At 38.6% G+C, this 21154-nt stretch overlaps 1 protein-coding gene across 4 annotated transcripts in view; it reads right to left on the bottom strand.

Annotated features, from left to right (window-relative positions):
* Positions 1-115: 115 nt before the first annotated feature.
* Positions 116-21154, bottom strand: part of herc3 (HECT and RLD domain containing E3 ubiquitin protein ligase 3) — a 33560-nt gene continuing 12521 nt past the window's right edge. Inside the window, exons 13-25 of one of the 4 annotated variants that reach the window (XM_067584904.1) lie at positions 19203-19392; positions 17539-17702; positions 17244-17357; positions 16829-16852; positions 16637-16735; positions 15599-15769; positions 15343-15486; positions 12805-12971; positions 10425-10491; positions 9327-9409; positions 6780-6963; positions 5311-5413; positions 116-2049 (exon numbers count right to left, since the gene is read on the bottom strand). In XM_067584904.1, coding sequence (XP_067441005.1) covers positions 1841-2049; positions 5311-5413; positions 6780-6963; positions 9327-9409; positions 10425-10491; positions 12805-12971; positions 15343-15486; positions 15599-15769; positions 16637-16735; positions 16829-16852; positions 17244-17357; positions 17539-17702; positions 19203-19392 — 1719 coding nt within the window. In that variant the 3' untranslated portion in view covers positions 116-1840. The other 3 variants (XM_067584905.1, XM_067584906.1, XM_067584907.1) reach the window with 3 other exon arrangements.

Below are 21154 nucleotides of genomic sequence, written 5' to 3'. Positions count from 1 at the left end.
GCCGTACAAGATGCTGGAGTTTGTTTTGCTAAAGGACACGAGGACACGTGAACAGGAGTCGTCAGGAACTGAACCATCAACCTTCAGACTGGACGACTGTGAAGTCTGTAGAACATGATGAACATAAAGTCATGAAACATACTTTTACACCGTTTTGTTTTATTTAAAAAGTTTGGCTGCAACACAGAGCTTGTGTGTAGAATTCAGACAAATATGCAAAAAAAAAAGAAAAAATCATTGAATTTTTAAGTTATAGCACATTAAAAGGTGCAAAAGAGTCGAGGGCTGCACAAACTTTTGCATAGAACTAAACTCTGCAGGAGAAATCAGCTTCGTTAATCAGGACAGAAATGGACTGAACATGTAGTGTGTGTGTGTGTGTGAGTGTGTGAGTGTGAGTGTATGTGTGTGAGTGTGTGAACATGCAGTAAAGAGCAAACTGTCTCTTGTGTTTCAGACCTTTAGAGGAAAAACCCAGCGAGCTCTAACATTTACTGAGCGGTTATTGCTAAACGGACGCGTCAGTGTGACCCGTTAGTCAGGACACATCAAGTCACATACGCTGTCATGTACGAAATATATATATAAAAAAAATATATATATATATATGCAAGACCGTTTCACACACTTCACGCCAATGCACGACCTAATTAAACATCATTTTGGATTAAAGGTTTGACTGTAGGAATAAATAAGAGCAGCAGGTTTTGGAACAAGTGACAGATGTTGATATCTGCCCTGAATATAGACTTATTGTGTTTTATTGGATAATTATTTATCTGCAACTTCAATTTTAAACTAATTACAATTATTAATACTAATGTTTGTATATTTAGTTTTAAATGACAATCAGGGTTTTTTTTTGCTTTCACTCAACAACATGCACACAGACGACATCCAACAAAAAACAAAACAAAAAAAAAATCACCTATTAAAAAGTTTTCGTGTCCGTTTAGTTTGTGGGTTTTTGCTGTAGAAGGCAACACTGTTGAATGCAGGTTTGAGACAAAGTCAGCTGCTCTGTGATCCACAGCTTAAATTAAAAAAAAAACAACAACAAAACAAAACGAGGGATTGCAAATAATATTCATCATGTTTTCATCCTGCACCCGTCTGCTCGCTCTGATACTCCTCGTTTGTCCTTTTGTTTGTTTGTTTGTTTGTTTTCTTTAAATCAGGAAGAGAGGACGTGCTGGTGTCCAGATTTAAAAGGATCGGCGTGGCAGCTACTCCTCCTCCTCCCGACGTCGAGGGCAAAAGATTATATTCAAAGTGCTATATACATACACACATACATCTTTATTTTGTCAAAAAATAATCTATTTAATAAATTAAAAATAACAAAAAGCAGATATATCGTCTCAAGATAATAACATAATTCTTTAAAGGTGAAAAATAGAATTTAAGGAGTTAAATATAAAATACACAGCTTTGCAAAAACAAAACAAAAAAAAAAGAACGAAAGAAAAAAAAAAAACTACACAAAAATCAAAAAGCCAGAGTTTCTCAACCTTCTCCAGCCTTTAATTTTAGGTCCCAAAATTCTCATGATTCCAGCAATTAGACAGTTGTCACGTGTCATCGTTGATCAATAAATCAACGTTTCAAATCTCCTCCAGATGGTCCCGAAAGGTTGAGAAACCAAAGCGATAAAAACAATAATACTCTGCGTTTACATCGATAGACCTTTTTTTAAGATTCGAGATGCTGAACAATCTTGTGAGAGCGTCTTAAGAGAGATGACCTCCTCCCAAAACTTTCTGCTGACACCGACACATGGGGGGGGGGGTTGTATTGCTGGGAAAGTGCGTTTCAAACTGCTGCAGATCTCCTCGGCCGCTCAGACCAGGCTGAAGCCCTCGTACTGCTCCACGGCCTGCGTGAGGCGGCGGCGCAGGGTGTCTTTGGTCTGGTAGCGTGGCATGTCCAGCAGGTTGTAGCAGGTGTGGGCCACCGGCAGGTAGTGCTCCTCCGCTGTGGTGGACTGGATGACGATACGCAGGCTCTCCATGCCGTGGATGGGGATACGATCGCTGCCGGTCAGGAACACTGCAGGAAGAAAGACACACGGAGTTCAAATCAGTGACTGGAGTGTCATGAAAATATTCGTACTTTCTATATATTTAAAGTATATTTTAAGTGTTTTTCTTATCGACTGATGTTTGTGCAGTTTGACACTGGAGAGTTTTCAGATTCATCCGCAGAAGAGGCGGGACTATGGGCACGATTTGTAACATCACAACTAGTTTGGAGCCAATTGTAGTCCAGTGTGCATCGTACACCAGCGTGAGGTGGAAACTTGAAGCCTCCAGTGCACAAACACTGAAAACTGACTGTAGGTGACATTTTAAAAATGGAAAAAAAAACACATCAGAGGCAAATTATTATTCTAAGTATATTTATATACCCGAAAAATTAACTGGTGGGATCTTTAAAGGATAAGTCTGGTGTTTTTCTGTATTTTTCCTCATTGTAGACCCATCAAGACCAGACCAAAACCCAAACACACTCGGTTAGTCTAGACTAGACGAAAAAAGTTTGAAGCTTTTAGCAAATGTTACTCAAACAGGACAAAATGGTGAATTTGTTGGGGACTATTTTCTGCAGCGGATTAATACACATTTGGTGCTCTAGTGAGTATTTCAGGCCTCAGGACAGCGTGTGCGGGATTAACGGTGCTCAATGTAATATAAGAACATGTCAGCCGGTGCAACAGTGTGACTCACTCATGTGTTTTTAATAGTTTTTGGAAAACAAAGAGGAAGAAGATAAATCAGGCTCTGACTACACAGACGATACTTAACTAGTAGAGATCAATTCACTGTTGGTTTTAGTCCTTTTATGGGATTTGTTGACAGTAAGAAACATGTAGAAAATCACCAGACTGATCCTTTAAACTACATTTTATATTTAGTTCAACTAAAGCTGATAACACTTCTCAAATGGAGCATTACGTAAAATGTGAAATGGATCTAACGGCTCATCTCAAATCCTCTGAGTTTCCTCTCAGAGTTTTTGTTGTAATCTGGTTATAAACATCTGAACCGCCGCCCGCATCTCAGACTTTTGCAGCTGTTCAACCAGAACAAATGAAGTGAAACAAAATGATGATTCAGTCTGATAATGAGGCCACATTTGTGGGGAAAAAAAGATGAATTACTACAATAATTAATGGTTATTAAACCAGCAGATACAACCTGAATATGAATCTGATCAGCATTAACACGTTCACATGAACCACAAAGGGCTTATGAAACAGTAAACATTAAACATACAATAATATTATGAAATAATATCAAGTTATTTCATAGTATAATGCCAGTGCTCGTCTTGTATTGTATCATATTGTTCTCTTTCATGTTTTATCTTTCATCTGTACTCATGGACTACAGATGAAAACGCATCCTTCCTGTCACATAAATGAATAAACTAAACTAGTAAACTGTTCATTTTGCTAAACTTTTAATCGGTGTGCAACTTTTTACTGACTGTTAAAAGCACACTCATTAAATGATTTGGTTCCTCTGAGCTTCTTGAAAGGTTAATAAAGGATTAAAGGACGGGTTCGCAATTTTTCAATTCTGTTTTGAAACAACAGACATTCAACGCAAGTGATGGTGTCCAACAGGGGTTTAACGGTTTGTGTATTCGTCTCGAACTGTTCGGTACAGGATGTTTGGTTTGTTATGCTCCCTGATCCAAACAATTACTGATAAAATAGTTTAATGATCCACTTACTCCGACATGTGGAAGAATAATTCTAGAGCGCGAGTTCCACCTGGAAAGTTTTGGCAGCACACCACTAATACATCCATGTAGGACGCTCATGGGTGTACGCCCGCCAGTTTAGCCAAGTTACCATGGTAACCCATGCTCATGTAGTGTTGCTGACGTCATTATTATTAAATTATGCACCATTATCTCTGTATATTGTGTCTTCCCGTCTCCCTCCCCTCTTCTCTGTGACGGTCGCCTTTGAATGAAGCAGTTCGGATCAACTATAAACACATTTGATGTCGTAAGAACCGGTTCTGAACGACCATAAATCAACATAAAACAGCCGTCAGCAGGTGTTCTGACTCCTAACAAGAAACAGAAAGGTTGTTTTCCTTCCACTGCAGCACAACTAAACAGATTCAGTAATAGTTTTGGCCAAAGAGCCATTGTTGGATGTTTACATTTTTCAAAGTAATGTATTATTTTCTTCCTTTCCTTTTTTTCCTGCTGTACCGGAACGTACCGAACTGCAAACTCAAAGCTGAATTTTGAGTATGTTACACCCCAAGTATCCACACGGTCATTTTGTGCAAAAATTCATTTTAAAGTTGATGTGAAGCTTATATGAAGCTTCAGTATTCTGAGTTAGTCGTATCAAGTGGATATCTGCCACATTTACATTATTTTAGCATCATATTCCCTCTTTGTGTTTCCCTGTTGAGCTGCAGTGGAAGTTTAGTAACAAAAAGAGGAACTTTGACACTAAAAAGACTAATGTTGACAGATATCTACTTGATTTGACTGATTTGGAGGCTGAAGCTTCATATTAGCTTCAAATAAACTTTTAAATACATTTTTGCACAGAAGGAGGTTGTTGATTTGTCTCCCATCACTTAAGTGCATTATGAAGGATCTTTTAACGGCCAGTATGAGCAGGAGGAATGATTACAGCAAGAAAAACCTGTTTCAATGTTTATTTGGGGACTTGACTGTTAATTTTAGACAGGTGTGTCTTCCAGGTATGAATGTGTGTAACTGTGTGAATGTTTTAAAAAACCCCACAAACAATCACACACCTGTGTTACATAAGACAGGGCAACATAACAACCACCATGATTTCAATGAATGTTGTTGAACGTGAAGAACGCAACAACCTTTTGAATTCTTTCTCCTGTTTCTAACAGCGTTCAGACCCGATCATCTAGATTGATAATCATCAGTATCCTTAGAAGATAAACTTCACCTGGAAACGCTGCCTTTGTATAAAAAAATGTGGTAATGTTTTATCTCGCTCATATTTCTCAGACTCTGTTTTATTTGGGTTTTAAGTTTGTTGTAAATTAATGTGTTTTATGTAACTTTGTGTATTTTAAGCAGCGATTTTGGCCACGTCTCCCTTGTAAAAGAGATCATGTATCTCCAGAGACTTCTTGGTTAAATAATAATAAGTAATAAAAATATCAAGGCTGCTTCCTTTAAATTTTTCCACAGGAACAAACTGCACATATACAGTATTTATAACATCTCTTTGGGCGATAACGTGACAATTAAACCGTCATTGCAGATCGAACACTGCGACAATTAAACGCTTACATAAGAACTGCTTCTTCTTTTCCAGAGGGAACTCGTGGAAAACCTCCCAGAACAATCGGACTGTTGGATGAGTGGCTGAATATTCCCCTTTGTAGACGGCGTTCTGCAGAGAGAGAGAGAGACATAGAGACATAGAGACAGAGAAACGAGGCGATGAAAAGCCTGTTTTATCGTCACTAAACCATTTCCACTCTGGCAGAAACATTTACACAACATTCATCATTAAAACTAATTCCTCACAGACATGCGTCCAGCTGTGAGTTTTCCCCTCTGTTGCATAGTTTTCCTTTTTTATTTCCTCCTTTAGTGCCACTTTTATATACTTTGCTGTGTTTTATTGTCCGTTTTACAGTTTTATTATATTCTAATTTAACTTTTTTTTAAATATTTGTTTATACATTTCCTGTGTGTGTGTAGTGTGGAGTCGGCTGCAGTTCCTTCTGCAACCCTGTAATCTATAATGACAGTAAAGCTGAAGGTTTTTAACCTTTAAAAAAAAAATAAAATCATTAAAAAAAATCATAAAAGTTCCTCATTTTTGCTACGATCTCTGAAAAGACTCCAGTTTTTATTCTCACTATGTTTCCCTGCTGATGTTATGTTGTAATCTGCACAACAGGAACTCACACAAGAATTAATATCACAAGTCAAACGTGAAACAACATCACACGTTTACTTACAATATAAATAGTGTTTCTAAACGATCTATTTGGTCAAAATATTAATATATATTATGATCAACAGTGTTATTATCTGTTTTATGATATTTTTAATCCATTACATTACATTTTTAAAGAGTTTTTATATACTGAGTATCAGGTTATTGCTCCTCATATTGATTTCATTCATTATTAATCTATTTTAAATGTTTTGTAGCCTCATTTTTTAATATTCTATGTGGTGTTTGGTGTTTTCTTGGTTAGGACACAGCTGTAAAAGAGGAACTTGGTGAGATTTCCTGGCTGAATTATTTGCAGACAGAACAGAAACAAACAGAGACTATACACTCTTTCAGTTACTGTGCTGAGCCGCACGAACCACAGGAACTTTAACTGAAAAAAATCTGCAGCTACTGAACAAAATTTCCCAGTCAGAGTCTGCGTAAGTCTTCATGATGTCATGTGTCACTGTTCACCACTGTGTTGTAATATAATGTACTCCCTGTTTGGTCTGCTGCACTGTGAGCGTTGATGATGTAAAAGTCACACTGTCCAGTGAAACGTGCTCATCATCACCTCGGTCTGTACAGACGTGTCACTCGTCAGATCAATTTCTATTTACATGAACTGTGATCCAACCATAAGAATTTAAAGAAAAACTGAGCTAAGAAGGACAAATCTGATTTAAAAAAAAAACAGGAAGTGAGATGTTTTCTGCTGCAAGATGGTCAATATGTCCAAGTCAGAACTGTTGGGACATGTTTTTAACGCAACTAACACATTTCAGTTTTTGTTAAACCACATACTGACCTTCTCCATCTCCTCCCAGTTGTAGTTGCTGTTGCCGACCACCATGGCCATCAGCTCGGAGGGCTGGAACAGAGACAGGATCTCCCCTCCGCACACCTTCAGGAAGCCCGAGGAGAAGGCCGAGTACTGCTCGCTCGCCGAGTCTGAGAACACGTAGCGCAGGTAGGCATCCACAAACTCTTTCCTGAAACACACGCACACACACACGTACACATACACAGGTAAAGTAAACACTTAGATCATTCGTTTGTTCTGCACAGCAGCGGTTTCCTCACGAATCGGCTTATAAGGAAAAAATCTATTCAGCCTTCAAATTGTGACTGTAAACACTCGCTTCCTCCCTCATTGTGTCTCTGTGTGTGTGTGTGTTTGTGTGTGTGTGTGTGTGTATGTGTTGGTTAGGTCTATGATGACTGTGTTACTGGGGGAAAAAAAAAAAAACACTGTTGTTTAGAGTCTTTAAAGTTTAATGATGATGAGATCTGTCAGGCTCACAGGAGTTCATCAAAGACTTTTTCGTTCAGGCTGAAGTGAGATCTCACTGCAGACGTTGCTTATGTAGATTAAATTGATAATCTCTTCAGCTTTGCTGGATCCACCTGTGAGTCCGTCATTACAAATACAGGTGGCCCAGTTTCACAGTAATCAAACCCGCAAAAAGTTTGTTTTAAATTCTAATAGAGATCCCAGAGATTCTAGAGATAGAGAATATTTTAAACTAAACTACAGCAAAATGTACATAAAATGATGAAACAAACATCTAAATTATTTCTGTTTGATAAAGGGATGCAGCCATAAAAATATTTAATATAAGCATCATATAAAACTGTTGTCGTGTGTGAAAAAATGTGTAGCTTCAAAATGTTAACATTAACTCTGACAGAAGGGCTGCATACACTTCTGCACACCCGTTTTTCATGAATTTGAATTTTACGGCATAAAAATAAAATTAATTTAGTGTAAATCAATTCCAATAATGTAAATGTTTCCTGTAATTAAATCAACATCTCTTAAAGGACCAGTATGCAGGATTTAGCGCCATCTAGCGGTGAGGTTGCTGATTACAACCAACTGAATACTCCTCCCCCTCCCCCCTTCAAGCATGTTGGGGGAATCTACGGTGACCACAAAACTCATGAAAAAATGCGAAAGGCCCTCTCTAGAGTCGGTGTTTGGTTTGTCCGTTCTGGGCTACTGTAGAAACATGGCGGTGCGACATAGCGGCCCCCGTGGAAGAGGACCCGCTCCCTGTGTAGATATAAAGGGCTCGTTCTAAGGTAATAAAAACAACGATTCTTAGTTTCAGGTGATTATACACTAATTAAAACATAATTATGAATATTGTATTTCTACCAAGTCCGTTCCACTAGACCGGTCCAGGCAGATGGCCGCCCACCTAGAGCCGGGTTCTGCTTGAGGTTTCTTCCTGTTAAAGGGGAGTTTTAACAGGAACCGCTGCTGCCAAGTGCTTGCTCCTGGGGGAATTGTTGGGACTCTGTAAATTAAAGAGTGCGGTCTAGACCGGCTCAATGTGAAAAGTGCCCTGAGATGACTTTTGTTGTGATTTGGCTCTATATAAATAAAACTGAATTGAATTGAATTGAAAAGATGCCACTAAATTCTACAAACTGCACCTTTAATTTCTACTTTCTGGCAAACAAATATTTCACTGGAGACTCCATCATGAACTAGGAGGAGTTGATTAATTAAAAACTAAGAATATCAAACAGAAACATCACAGATATTTTAACAATCCCACCTCTAAACTTCTCCCACAAAACAAAATTTTGATTTCCACACAAAAGCGATGACTTTCTGTTTCTCACACCGCCACAACTTCCTATTTCAACAGGAAAAGCATTAACAAAAGGAAGAAAGATGCTTTAAAAATATTGTTTCGCAGGAAATCGAGCCACCTTCGTTGTATAACAAACCGGCACACGTACATCTGCTGTCTGGTAAACTGACCCTCCCTCAGTCTAAATCAACTCTCCTTTAGTGTGTTGTGGAAAAGCTGACGTCCTTGTTGCTCTGTTTTACACTACAACACCCGATTCCACTTTTATATCAGAGTGTTGAGGGGATTTTGCTGGCATGACTTGGGTCACTGCCAACTCGCCATCTGTTCAACACCAGCAGCCAGACACGTTGACACCGCCCGCCCTGACAACTCTCCGAGGACTCCTTCGTGCAATCAGCGGCACCGGAGCAAGGACGAGCTGAGGGAACGAGGTGGGGATGGTGGAGAAAAACACGTAGACTGACGCTAAACAAACCCGCTGATTTGTTTTTATGTTTTCAATACGTGCCGTGACCTTCAGGTGGAACAATGGGACACGAGCTGCCAGCTGTTTGGCACTGAATATTATTACGTGTTCAGAGAAAAATATATTTAAAAAACCTTCACAGTCATCTGTTTATCGCTCACAGAGAGAAAAGGAGCATTTAAAATGCGCCAAAAACAAGGTGATTTCAAACGAAGAACTGATGAATCTAACATGTCAGCTTAAATTACACACAGTACATCCTGTGTTTGATTTGTCTCACCTGTTGTTTTTGTCCACGCTGATGTGCTCTCCTCCGGGGATGAGCTCCTTGACTTCTGTCATCCCGTAGTTCTCCCTGGTGATCTGAGGTGACGACACAGTTTTACATCTGAGATTGACCTCATTCAACTCAAACACCTGAGGTTTGAGTTGAGTCTACAGCTGCAACCGACAATTATTATCTAGCAAGTATATCTTCTTGGTTAGTCCGTTAATCATTTAGTGAATGAAATGTTATAAAAGAGTGAATTTGAAGTTTTTCAGTTTGTCTGAACAGTCCAAAACCTTCAGATATTCAATTTACTGTCATAAATGACAAAGAAAACAGCAAATCATCACATATGAGAAGCTGGAACCAGGAAATGTTTGGTAGCTTTGCATGAAAAATGACTTCAAATCAAATCAAAATAGTTGCCAAAGTTGCAAAGAAAAACTTTAAGATTTAAGCAATCCTTCATTCTTGCTGCCATCTATTATTACTAGTAATATTTCTATTATTATTATCGTCGTTATTGTTATTATGCTTCTCTGTGTCTCTCTCTTCCCTCTCCATCTCCCTCTTTCTCTCTCAACCCAACCAGACAGATGGCCGTCCACCAAGAGCCCGGTTCTGCTCGAGGTTTCTTCCCGTTAAAGTGGAGTTTTTCCTTTCCGCTGTTGCCAAGTGCTTGCTCATGTGGGAATGTTGGGTCTCTGTAAATTAAAGAGTACGGTCTAGACCTGCTCTGTGTGAAAAATGCCCTGAGATAACTTTTGTCATGATTTGGCGCTATATAAATAAAATTGAATTACACTGAATTGAATCAGGGTTTAACAGTCGTAGCCATCTGTGCAATCTGTTACGTCATTTACCAGCATCGTTCCACTGCTTTTAAATGTCTAACAGGTCTTCATTTAGTTTTATCATATACATTTATACACATACATATAATCTTTTAAAATGTATTTAATTTTGGTCATAAGTGCATGTGGTCATAAGTGATTTTTGCAGGAGTGAAGTGTAGAAGTTGTTGAGAGTTTACTCATAATTTAACATGTTTTCGATCTCGTTTATATTTGCTGGCTTAAATCAGGGTAAAAGCTGAAAAGTTACACTTACAGCAAAGTTGAGAAGAAATGTCTCCTCCACATCACCTCCTTCATAGTCTAGAAGTTGTTGTAGACTCCTACAGAAGAATAAACCAAAGGAATTAATGTCAAGAAGGAGAAACACTATTAACAAATCATGACAGTAAGGAAAAGCGTGGTAAAAAAAACAAAACAAACAAAAGGCCAGATGTTCTATTTGAGATGAGAAACTAATAAGTCGCTCTCAGTCTTCAAGTGCTGCTCTTTTTGATATTTTCGTGCATTCACTTTCCATCTCAGGTTTAAAATCCCTGTTTCACTGTTATTTTGAACAAAAGCCAGGGATCAGCTGTGCCTGTCCTGAAGCACCATGGATCAAATAAACAGGGAACCCCCAAAAACTGTCTGTTAGTTCAGAGGCTAAGTGTTAACAATAAGAGCTCATAACGGAAAGTGACTCACAGGGAGTGTTGTGTTATGTTTCCTGCGAATAGCATGCTGGATATTTACCAACCAGAAACACAGGAAACATGGAAAGAGGACAAGTAGAGCTGGCAGAGGAAATGCTAATTAGTGAAGTAAGTGGGTGAAATATCATTGTCTTGCAAAAATACAGACTGAAATAACTTTCCAGTAATTAAAAAAAACTAAAGAAATCAATCTTAACAATACAAATGAGATTAATCTGAATCTTTATCACAGATTAAAGCTAGTTCATCTATATTCATCTAATATTCTTCTTCTGTCAGTGCGAGGTGACCACGGTCCGGAGTTCAGCTCAAAGTTTAACAACAGTCAAAATCAAAGTGCAGCACATTAAGAGTTTTTCAGGATCATGTCCCTCAAAGTTGAGCTTCTCTACAGGCTGAGCTGCCCGACTTGTTTAGAGGGCTAATCTTTAAAAATCAATAGTGCGAACACTTCTCTGTGTTTACAACTGGAGACAATTAGACGCTGAGGAAATGCTTACCCACCCTGCTCCAAATTCAATGAAAAGGCGTTTCCCAGAGACAATAACTTTCACAAGTATTAAAAAAAAAAAACCCAGACTGGTTATGTAAGTGGGTGACACACTGTTGTGCCCTGATGACAAACTTGCAGAGTGAATTTTTTTTATGTGTGTTTGAGCTCTGCTGCGTTATAGCTTTTTAAAGGGGACGTATCATCCTTTTTTTGATTTTCTGTTTTTCTTTTTATAGTGTTATGATGTCAGATGTCTGTTAAAAGCCAACTCCATCTGCGCTCTTTTCCGGGATGTTCAAATGGAAACACCCACTCAGACATTAGTGAAAAGTAGTGACGTGGGTTAGAGTGCTGATGCCCACCCCCCCCCCCACCACCACCACCTTAGCCAGGACAAATAACACCCGCGAGTCACACCGGATTTTGCTCTGATCCGGAGCCGTTTACTGGCGTGAGGAGAGCTCAGAGTTTGTTTTTTTTTAACTTTGAGTAGCAGCTACAGTGAGTGTGTGTCTGTTAGCACGTTTAGCAGAGTGCTCAGTCCGTCTCTGTGGCTACTGTCTAGAACGGCTAGGTGGTCTATATCAGTTTATATGTAGCAACATCATCATGCAGAAACCTGCGTCAGGTCATGTGGGACAAAGTTTTTGGAAGGGTTTCAGAAAATAACATTTTAACGCTAAAACATATGTACTTCCACCAAGATTTGAGTTTTCACATTTGAACACATATGGAACACTACTGGGAAGCTACAGAATAATATAAAAACCTAAAAAAAATAAATAAATAATGGACCTGCTTTTTAAACATGGTCAAACTTCCTAAACTTGAGGTGAACGTTTGTAAAAATGCTCCCTGCAAGTCAAAAGCCAGGGCTACAGGCTTCGTTTGCAACGTAACATCTACTTCTTCCTAATGATGACATCAGATTGTTCACACATGCTCACAAACGGTCATCTGTTCGACAGACTTTGTTGCTAAGATTGTTCCGCAGGTTGTTCGAGTTGTCCACTCGCGTGTTTCGGATCAGATTCAGGCTCGAACATGTACAGATGTATTTAAGAAGTTTCCATTTCAAGTAAAGAACAAGAAAAAGACATGAAATCTTACTACTACTGTTTGTTTACATAGTCTCCTGAGCCGGATGTCCCCCAAGCTTCCTGAAACTGACCAATCCAAACAGAGTGGGCTCATTGGAAGGGGGGGGCCTTAAAGAGACAGGAGCTTTTTTTTTTTTTTAACTGTATATCATGCAAAGACATTCTAGTAGAGCCCTAAAATATAAATACGGAGCTGGAAATGTGCATGATATGTCCCCTTTAAAAGAATAAAACAAAATCCTATTAAACATGTTCCCACTTTGAACCACTAGAGTTACCAAAAACATGAACACAGTCAAGATAAACTGCTTGAAACAGGTGCAGCAAACGGGAAAACACCACAGTTACCTGGCCTCGGTGGGCGAAAGCTCCATGAAGTCCTCCAGCGTGGGCACCACACTCAGCAGCTTCTTATAGAGAGCCAGAGGGAAATGGAGATCCACCACTGTGGAGTTATAGATGGCCAGACCACAGATGATCCCGATCAGGTGAAACCAGTTGTGCTCCACAAAACACTGGAGACAAAGACAAGAAAATGATTATCTTTCTTGCCGTCTCTCCGACAAAGTGACATGTTTGAACATAACTGCTATTACTTGGTACTTTATATACTTTATTTATACTTTGGTGTTTTATTATTATTATTTGGTATTTTCCGTTATTTATTGCCATATTTTGAGTGATTTTCATGTGTGTTTTTTATATCTTATTACACCAGGATCTGAGTAATGTGAATTTTGTTCCTTTACATCTACAATGTGTTGGAATGACAATAAAACCATGAAACCTTGAAACTGATGATCTCTCAAAACCCAGCATCTTCAAAACATTAGAGCTCTGATTAAACTAACCAGAAAAAAATCCCACATGTTTTAACATTTTTAGCCTATTAGATTAGACTCATGGTAAATATTCTACCATCTTTTAGCTGTGCTGCTATTTCTACAAAGTAAAGCAGCTGGTTAACTGAAACATTTTAATAAAACATTTAATACAAAACAAGTCGGTGTGGTGAACAAGCCCCTTCCACTAATAAAGTTTCATTATTATTACACATAAATGCACTTTTTTTTTTATATGACCCTCATTTTGTCCTTGGCAAACTCTATTTTAAGAGGTGTAGGTATTTAAGATTCTCCTGCAATTTATTTTATTACAACTCGTGTTTATATGGGTTGAAAATAAATAGTGAGAAAAAAAAAAGGAGTGATTCGATCTTGCTTTGACTGACAAAATGGTCATTGAAAAAGGAGCTGAAATTTTTTTCTGTTTCATTGTTGGATCTCTATCAAAGTTCAAAGACACGTCTCCTGATAGAGGGTGGTGTTTTGTAAACTTGAATGTTCCCAGTGACATATCACTATGTGTAACGCCAGAAACCGCAGCTGTTCTTGGAAAACACAGCAGCAGGTCAAATAAAAGCCAAAGCAACCAGTCTGCAGATCCATTATAGGCTTACTGCTATCAAGTATAAAAAACAAAGCATGTTAAATAACTTCCAAACAAAAGGTCATCTGAGTTACTGAAATAATGACGCCAAACTCTAAACTGCCTTCTAAGTAACAGATGGTAAATCCATTTTGAGCTTTAGAAAAACCTTCCAGGCACATTTTCTCTCATGTCAAAAACAGACTGATGTCTTGTCACTGCCGAGCTTTCACAGCGTAGGAGGAGCTCACCAGACAAACTTACCTTGGAATTTAAAAGAGTGTAACAAAGACAGTTTAGCAGAAAAATGTCTGCTTTTCTCAACAGGGAAATGCTCAGCATTTCATTTTATGCAGCTGTGAGAAGTTTTTCTCGCGACTGTTTGACTCTACTTTGTTTCAAGTTGACATTAAAATGCTTAAACTCTAATGTTATCACTTTAAAACTAACAAAAACGTGCTACAGTTGGTTTTAGATACCAAGACTCACTTAAAATACTTATTTTCACATTTTCTTATGAAATGGCAGTAATTACCTTTCTGTGGTGGCGCATTAAGGTTTAATACACTTTTGTACAATCGCTTAATCACATGGCTGAACAACAACTGAGCAGACTTCATCTGATGGGACTGAAAGATCCGGAAAAGGTAGTAAAGGGACATTGAGTTGATATTTTATTTTGTCAAACTCCTGTTTCCATGGTCAAGAATTTGAAACAACTTATATGACTGCACTTCCTGTTATAAAAAGGTTTCAAAAAGCTCATCTGTTTCAAGTTTTCACTTTTTATTAAAATATTAATAAACAGCTGCAAAGCATTTTCATACCAAGCTTGACTACTGTGGAATAATTTACTACACTCAGACTACAGAGACCTTTAAATCAAGACTAAAAACCTTTTTATTTTCACTCGCCTTCAGTTAAATACTTAAAGGGGCCATATTATACCCCTTTTCACCCTTAGCTTAGCTTAGCCTAGCTTCACCCCATGTGACATAAGAAAGGGCATCGAATCTGAATGGCTTGTTGAATCACAAGAGTACAGAGCAAGCCAGCCCACACCAAACTGACTGGGTGGTCTTATTTCACAATTTTTGTGCTGGTAGGCTCATCAGAGACCCAAACACATACATTGAAAACACATAAGCACTGAAAAAGTGAGTTTTTCATAATATGGCCCACTTTAAACTGTTTGCAAAAGCTCTACTTTCCTTAGTACTAGTTTCTGTTCTGTCTTGAATTGTTATTTTTATTTTGTTTTATGTGTTTCAATGTGTTAGAATCTATTTATCTATAATGTGAACTACCTTCTTGTAACGTGTACTGAGACTTCTGAGATTTTACACTTTAAATAAACGTATCTACTGTTAAATTGTAGGTAAGTAGGTTTAATAAGTTTAGCAAATGGAAAAACTGTCTTCTGAATCTTTTTGCTTCATCTGTGTGTCTATATCTTACTTTGTCTGAGAACCACAGCAGGTTGGACTCTTTGTAATGAGTGAACATCCCGTACACAGGATCCATCAGCTCCTTTAACAGCAGCAGGAAGAACTCTTTAGTTACTCCACCTGCATCCACAGCCTCCTCTCCGTCAAATATCACCTGGAGGCAGGGAAGAGATAAAAGATAAGAGGAGAGATGACAAGAAAGTGCAGACGTTTGTGGAAAAAATGTTACTTCTCTGTGGGAGACAAAGCTTACGCCTGGTTCTCACCTTGAGCGGTTTCTTGAGGTCCACGTCAGAGTACATGGTGAGCTCTCGTAGCGTGTCACTTACTAAATGGTTCCTGCGCACATGGAGCACCAGGTAAGGATTCCTCGCAAGGTGGGGTTCCAGTGTGAGCAGCATGAAGACATTGTGTAGGTTTGCACCGCTTACTGCCATCTAGGTTACGGTCGCATGTAGAGAGGAGAGATGCTTTAGTCAAAGTCAAATAGAGAGTAAGATGTCATTCAATGAGAAGAATTACATAAAATTCTCTATTTTTAACAAATCACATTTTAACAAATCACATTATCAAAGATAATAATAATAATAAAAAAAACCCATAAAATAAAAAAGAGAAAGAAATATCAAAGAAAAATATTTGAATTTCATAAAATTGACAGTAAATAAAATGACAATTAATACTGTAGGTGAGGTTAAAATACAATCAAAGTTTCTAGGTACATACAAGTTTGAAAAACAGAGTTTTAAGTTTTGTTTTAAAAGTTGTACCTCTTAACATCCACCCTTTTTGTATCTATTTGGCATACCCAAATGAAAAAGCTTATAACAGAAGAACTGTAAGGCCAAAATGCATGTATTAGGCTTCATTTGAAAGGTGACATCTTCTAGTTTCTTGAGATGTGCTTGTTTAGCATGTAGCTAAAACACAACCAAAACTACATCAGTTCAAATAAGGCTCAAAAAAGTGTTTTTGGTCCTCGTCTATAATGAGTCATATTTGAACAACAATAACTAGGAAATGCTTTATGTCAGAACTATGCAAACCACCACATACTTTCCACATCTTGTCAACCACACCTGTATATAATTCCAGACCTCTAGGCGTAACCTTACGGAAACTTTTTAGTTTGGTGGTGTCACTGGTGTCCCCAAACCTCTCCAAAATGTCTCCAAGTGGCCAAATTGTGCCAATTGCTTTTAGTCATTACTGCGTGATGCTAAACCGCTTACAACTGTCTAAAGCAGGTCGCCGGCGACCTGGTGCATGTTAAGAGGTTACGTCAAGTTAAACCCACATCGTACCTGCATTTGCAGTTCAGCATCAGTTTGCAGCATGGTTGTCTTGGCTTGAGCGTTCAGTATGAACGGATAGGCACATAGGTTCACTGGGGGGAAGTCACTCTGCAGGGAAAAAACAGAATAATGTTATAAAAGGGTGGAACAAATCAAATATCTAACTTTGACATGTTTGAGGTCAATTGTTAATTCAAGTACCTGTGAAGGGGATGATCCCATTTTCTAGAAAACAAAATGAGAGAGAAAGCAAAACAGGTTAACTTGTGTGACATTATTCAAAGTGTACAATAGTTAAAATTGTTTAAAAATTCTCTTCCCCTCCATGTCCAGTGAGTCATAAAGGCATGTCTGTCAACTTAGACACTCATGGGAAAACCAAGGACTAACAAACAGCGACACACCCTCCTTACAGAAGCAGCCATGAATAAAATTCCTCACCATCTCTGCAGACACTGAGAATAACATGAGCTAAAAGCAGCACAGCTAAATCCTGAATATGCTGCTCTAAGCGCGCACGCACGTGTGTGTGTGTGTGTGTGGTCAGAATCAGCAGACGTCAAGTAACAAGGTAATGAAAGACTTCAAACTACAGTCAGAGAATTTCAGTACTCACAATTTCAGCTTTACTCAGAAACCACTTGAGGTAGTCTTCCTGGATGTCCACCAGGCTGGTGATGTCAGGGATATAAAAGCGGTTGTACTCCACATGTTGGGCCTTTAAGTTGACCTGGTAACATGGAACAAACACCTGCCTCAACTCCAGGAACTGGCAAAGTACAGTTCATCTCAACAGCTACCAAGAACAATTTGACCAGGAACAACACAGCATTTCCTCCTCGTATTGTACTGAGGAACAATACAGAATTCATGGCTTGTTTACAGGAGCAGCAGGTGACCTTTGTAAATACCTTGTGGAGTTTCTCCAGCAGCCTTAGTGTGGCGAGAAAATAGTTCTCATAGAACACTGGTACGAGCAGGGTCTTGCCAGCCATTAGCATGAACACAACGATGCTCTTATACATGTCGACCATTCTGGTAAACACACTGCAATCCACTAAACTCCACCAGTTATCTGCAGGGACAAAGAATAAAGTAAAATTAAATGACTGGCAATATTGTAATAGAATTAGTTGTGTGAGAAGTTGTTCTACCTGCCTCCAGTTGTAAATATGTTTGTGTGCACAATAGCATCTACTTCTAGTATTCATTAGCAGGTGCTTCTACACATGGGCAATGAATGTGTAAAAGCACCGTCCATTGTGAGTGTGCAAATGTGTAAGTAACGAAGTGCTTGTTGGATTGGTGAACATCGTCGGAAACCCCCTCAGCCAAAACCTTTCTGACGCTGAAATTGGGGGATACAATTCACACTCACTTCACACACCAGCAAGTGTGTTTGTCATTTTTTGTATGTACAGTACAAATTGCCCTGCTGGTTAATGTGGACAACACAAGGACAAACTACTTAGTTTCAAGCACACCACTGGCCTTAAAGGTACCCTGTGGAGTTTCTGACCTCCAGTAGCGATATGAGGCAGTTTTTTTATGAATGGGTTCCCATTTTGTTTGCATTGTGCATGCACACGAGGATGCACATGCCTGCATGAAAGCATGCGGTTGACACATACATTTTCCTGCCCATAGTGTCAGACTGTAAGATAGTAAACATGGACACTAACTTTGCAGGGTTTAAAGTACTTTTTAGAAAAAATCAGATTTGCAAATGTTTTATAAGGAAGAAAATGCATTTAACACTTAGAGAGTGACCTCGAGAATACATACAATGTGTTTTGGTGATTAACACTCATTGTAAATGTAACTTTGTTTCCAAGAAAACGCCACAGGGACCCTTTAAGTCTATAAACCAGAGTTTTATTCTGTCATATCTCATGTACATATGTGACAGAGTCTGGTGAAAGAATAAGATATGTAGCCAGGCTAAATGCCGGCAGGTGTTTGGAAAAGTCATTTACAACAACTTGCAAAATACTTAAGGAAAATTTTACATTAGATCAGTCAAAGTAGAGCCCAACCGATTAATCACCTGTCCGATATTATCAATCAATATTAGCTTATCAAAGATATGAAGGAATCAGCGTATATGTTGACCTATAAGTAACAAGAAACTGCAGTACAGATGTGCAAAAGATACGTTTGAGGGCATTTAGAAACAATGTTGTCATTATGTAGTTTTTCACCAGAGACCAGTGAAAAGTTTATTTCTTAACAGTAATGTGCCGTTTTTTTTAAACTCTCTAATAACCAAATTTGACAGATATTTGTTTAAAATGTAAATTTAATTACCAATAAGCTTACAGTTTCTAGAACCATTTTCTTGTCTGGTGGTGTGTTTTTATCTGGGGATAGTTGACATGGATGTGGACGAGGACACTGACATTCTGTAGATGTCGTCATTAAGACTGATGTGGTCTGTCATGGTGTCATGGTGTGTGTCATGGCGTCACCACATGGTGTGGTGTGACATGTCGTGATATGCTCCGTTATTAGCTACCAATTGTAATTTGAAAAAGAAAAAAAAAAAAAAAGAAGTGTGTGCATGCATATATGATACCCAATACTTTGCTGGGGTTGGCGTCTAGCCGAAGGATGGCCATTGCCAGGGGGATGGTGAGGCGGATGTAGTTCTTGGAGTCCTGCAGGGCCGGGTACTCAGACAAGATGAGGTAGATCCTCATGGCCTCGACATCAGGAGGAGAGCGCGGCAGCTGGGGGATCAACAGACTCTCGAAACTCTTGGTGGCCTAAATAGACATTTGGACATAGAAAGAGCGAAGAGACGTAGGACTGAATAACAGAACAGCTCAATGAAACAATATCAGAATCAGAATCAATATATATTTTGTCATTATTGATTAACTTAATTGAAATTTACTGCACTATGATGTGTAATGGTGCAGACACACTGGATCCGTTGACTGATATCAAGTCGACGGATCTCAGAGAGCAGGAAACCCGGCCGCACAGTGCATCATGGATACGGCACGGCATCTGAATTTGCATAATCACCACTCGACCTCAACTTTGTGCAATTGAGGTCCATCCAGCGCAACACGGTCGGCTCACGAAACTCAGATCAAACTATCAAACTTTGCAGTGCTGATCAAATATGAATCCAGATTCTGTTACTACATTGCCTATTTTAATTTAGTGTACGGCAGAGCACCGCCCAACTCGCAGCATGTTGCCCGCCGGTTGGAGCGTTCAGTGGTCCGGTGCGTCCTCGTCGGAGTCTGTGTGTCTGCACCATAAGTATACATTTATGAGATATTTTCCAATTCCAAAACAACTTAGCTCAAGTAGACAGCTGTAGAAAAATATCAGTCAAAAATATCAGGTCACTAAAATTTGGGAGAAGCTTTTAGTGGTTTGGAACGCGGCCTCAGTCAACACACAGATTATAAATCATGTTGGATTGAGCACATGAATCCTAAACCTAACATTACTGAGCTAATGTTAGAGATTATGACTCAGTCCTGCAGTTTGTGCCATGTAGCTGTGGCAGAACTTGATGTGCTTTCAAAACAAGCTGAATATTCACTTATGACATGGATGTTTTTAACCACAAGCTAGATATGTATAAAAGCCCAGATGCTTCTCCTTTAACTGCTTCATTAAGATGACAAAAACACAAACTGGGAGATGATTTGAATCTTCACTCTGTATTAAATCTGATTCATAAGTTTAGGTATTTGGAAATGTTGTCTCCTAAAATCAAATTCTATGGTTTTGATTGATACAAATGGCTCTCAAAATAACTTTGTGTTTGGAGATTTGTGATTTAGATTTGATATTAAATGTTTTCTCCATAGCAACTCGTAATACACAACTCCTTAAAGCGAGACTAAGACATTTTTGTCTCGTTTTGTGAGACTATCATAAATCGGTTGCTTTAAATCTGCATTCATTGGAAAGTTGTTCACAAAACGTAACTGACACACACTCACCGAGCACTTTATTAGGAACACCTGTGCAATCTAATGTAATCCAATACAACAGCTCTGCCATAAATTCTACATTTACGAAGCTTATACACTTTCAGTTTTTGTTGACATCATGAGAAAGGTGTTAATTCTACTTTATGTTCATTATATTTTGTCCATCCACTAACATACATGAGGACTCCAGTACACCACCACCACCCACTATGACCTACATAATAAACATAAAGTAGAATTATCATCTTTCTGACGATGTCAACAAAAACTGAAAATGTATAAGCTTCATAAAAGTAGGATTTATGGCAGAGTTGTTGCATTGGATTTCATCAGATTGCACAGGTGTTCATAATAAAGTGCTTGGTGAGAGTGTTTTCACCTTATGAAGTTGTTATGGGGAACGTGTTGGCAAAAGTTACTTATTTACACATCCAGCAAACAGAGCAAGAAGAGGAGTTTTGTTTCTACCCATCTGGCAAATGTAAACCAAATAGTCGCTCTCGTTTTAAAAATATCTGCCTCTTCAGCAACCAAATGCTCAAATATGTTCACCAGCTAGTCGCTAACT

The sequence above is a fragment of the Thunnus thynnus genome, chromosome 3 (genome assembly GCF_963924715.1).
Source record: "Thunnus thynnus chromosome 3, fThuThy2.1, whole genome shotgun sequence".
In the NCBI taxonomy this organism is placed as follows: Eukaryota; Metazoa; Chordata; class Actinopteri; order Scombriformes; family Scombridae; genus Thunnus; species Thunnus thynnus.
The sequence above is the reverse complement of the archived record's forward strand: the minus strand, read 5'-3'. Positions and strand labels throughout refer to the sequence as shown.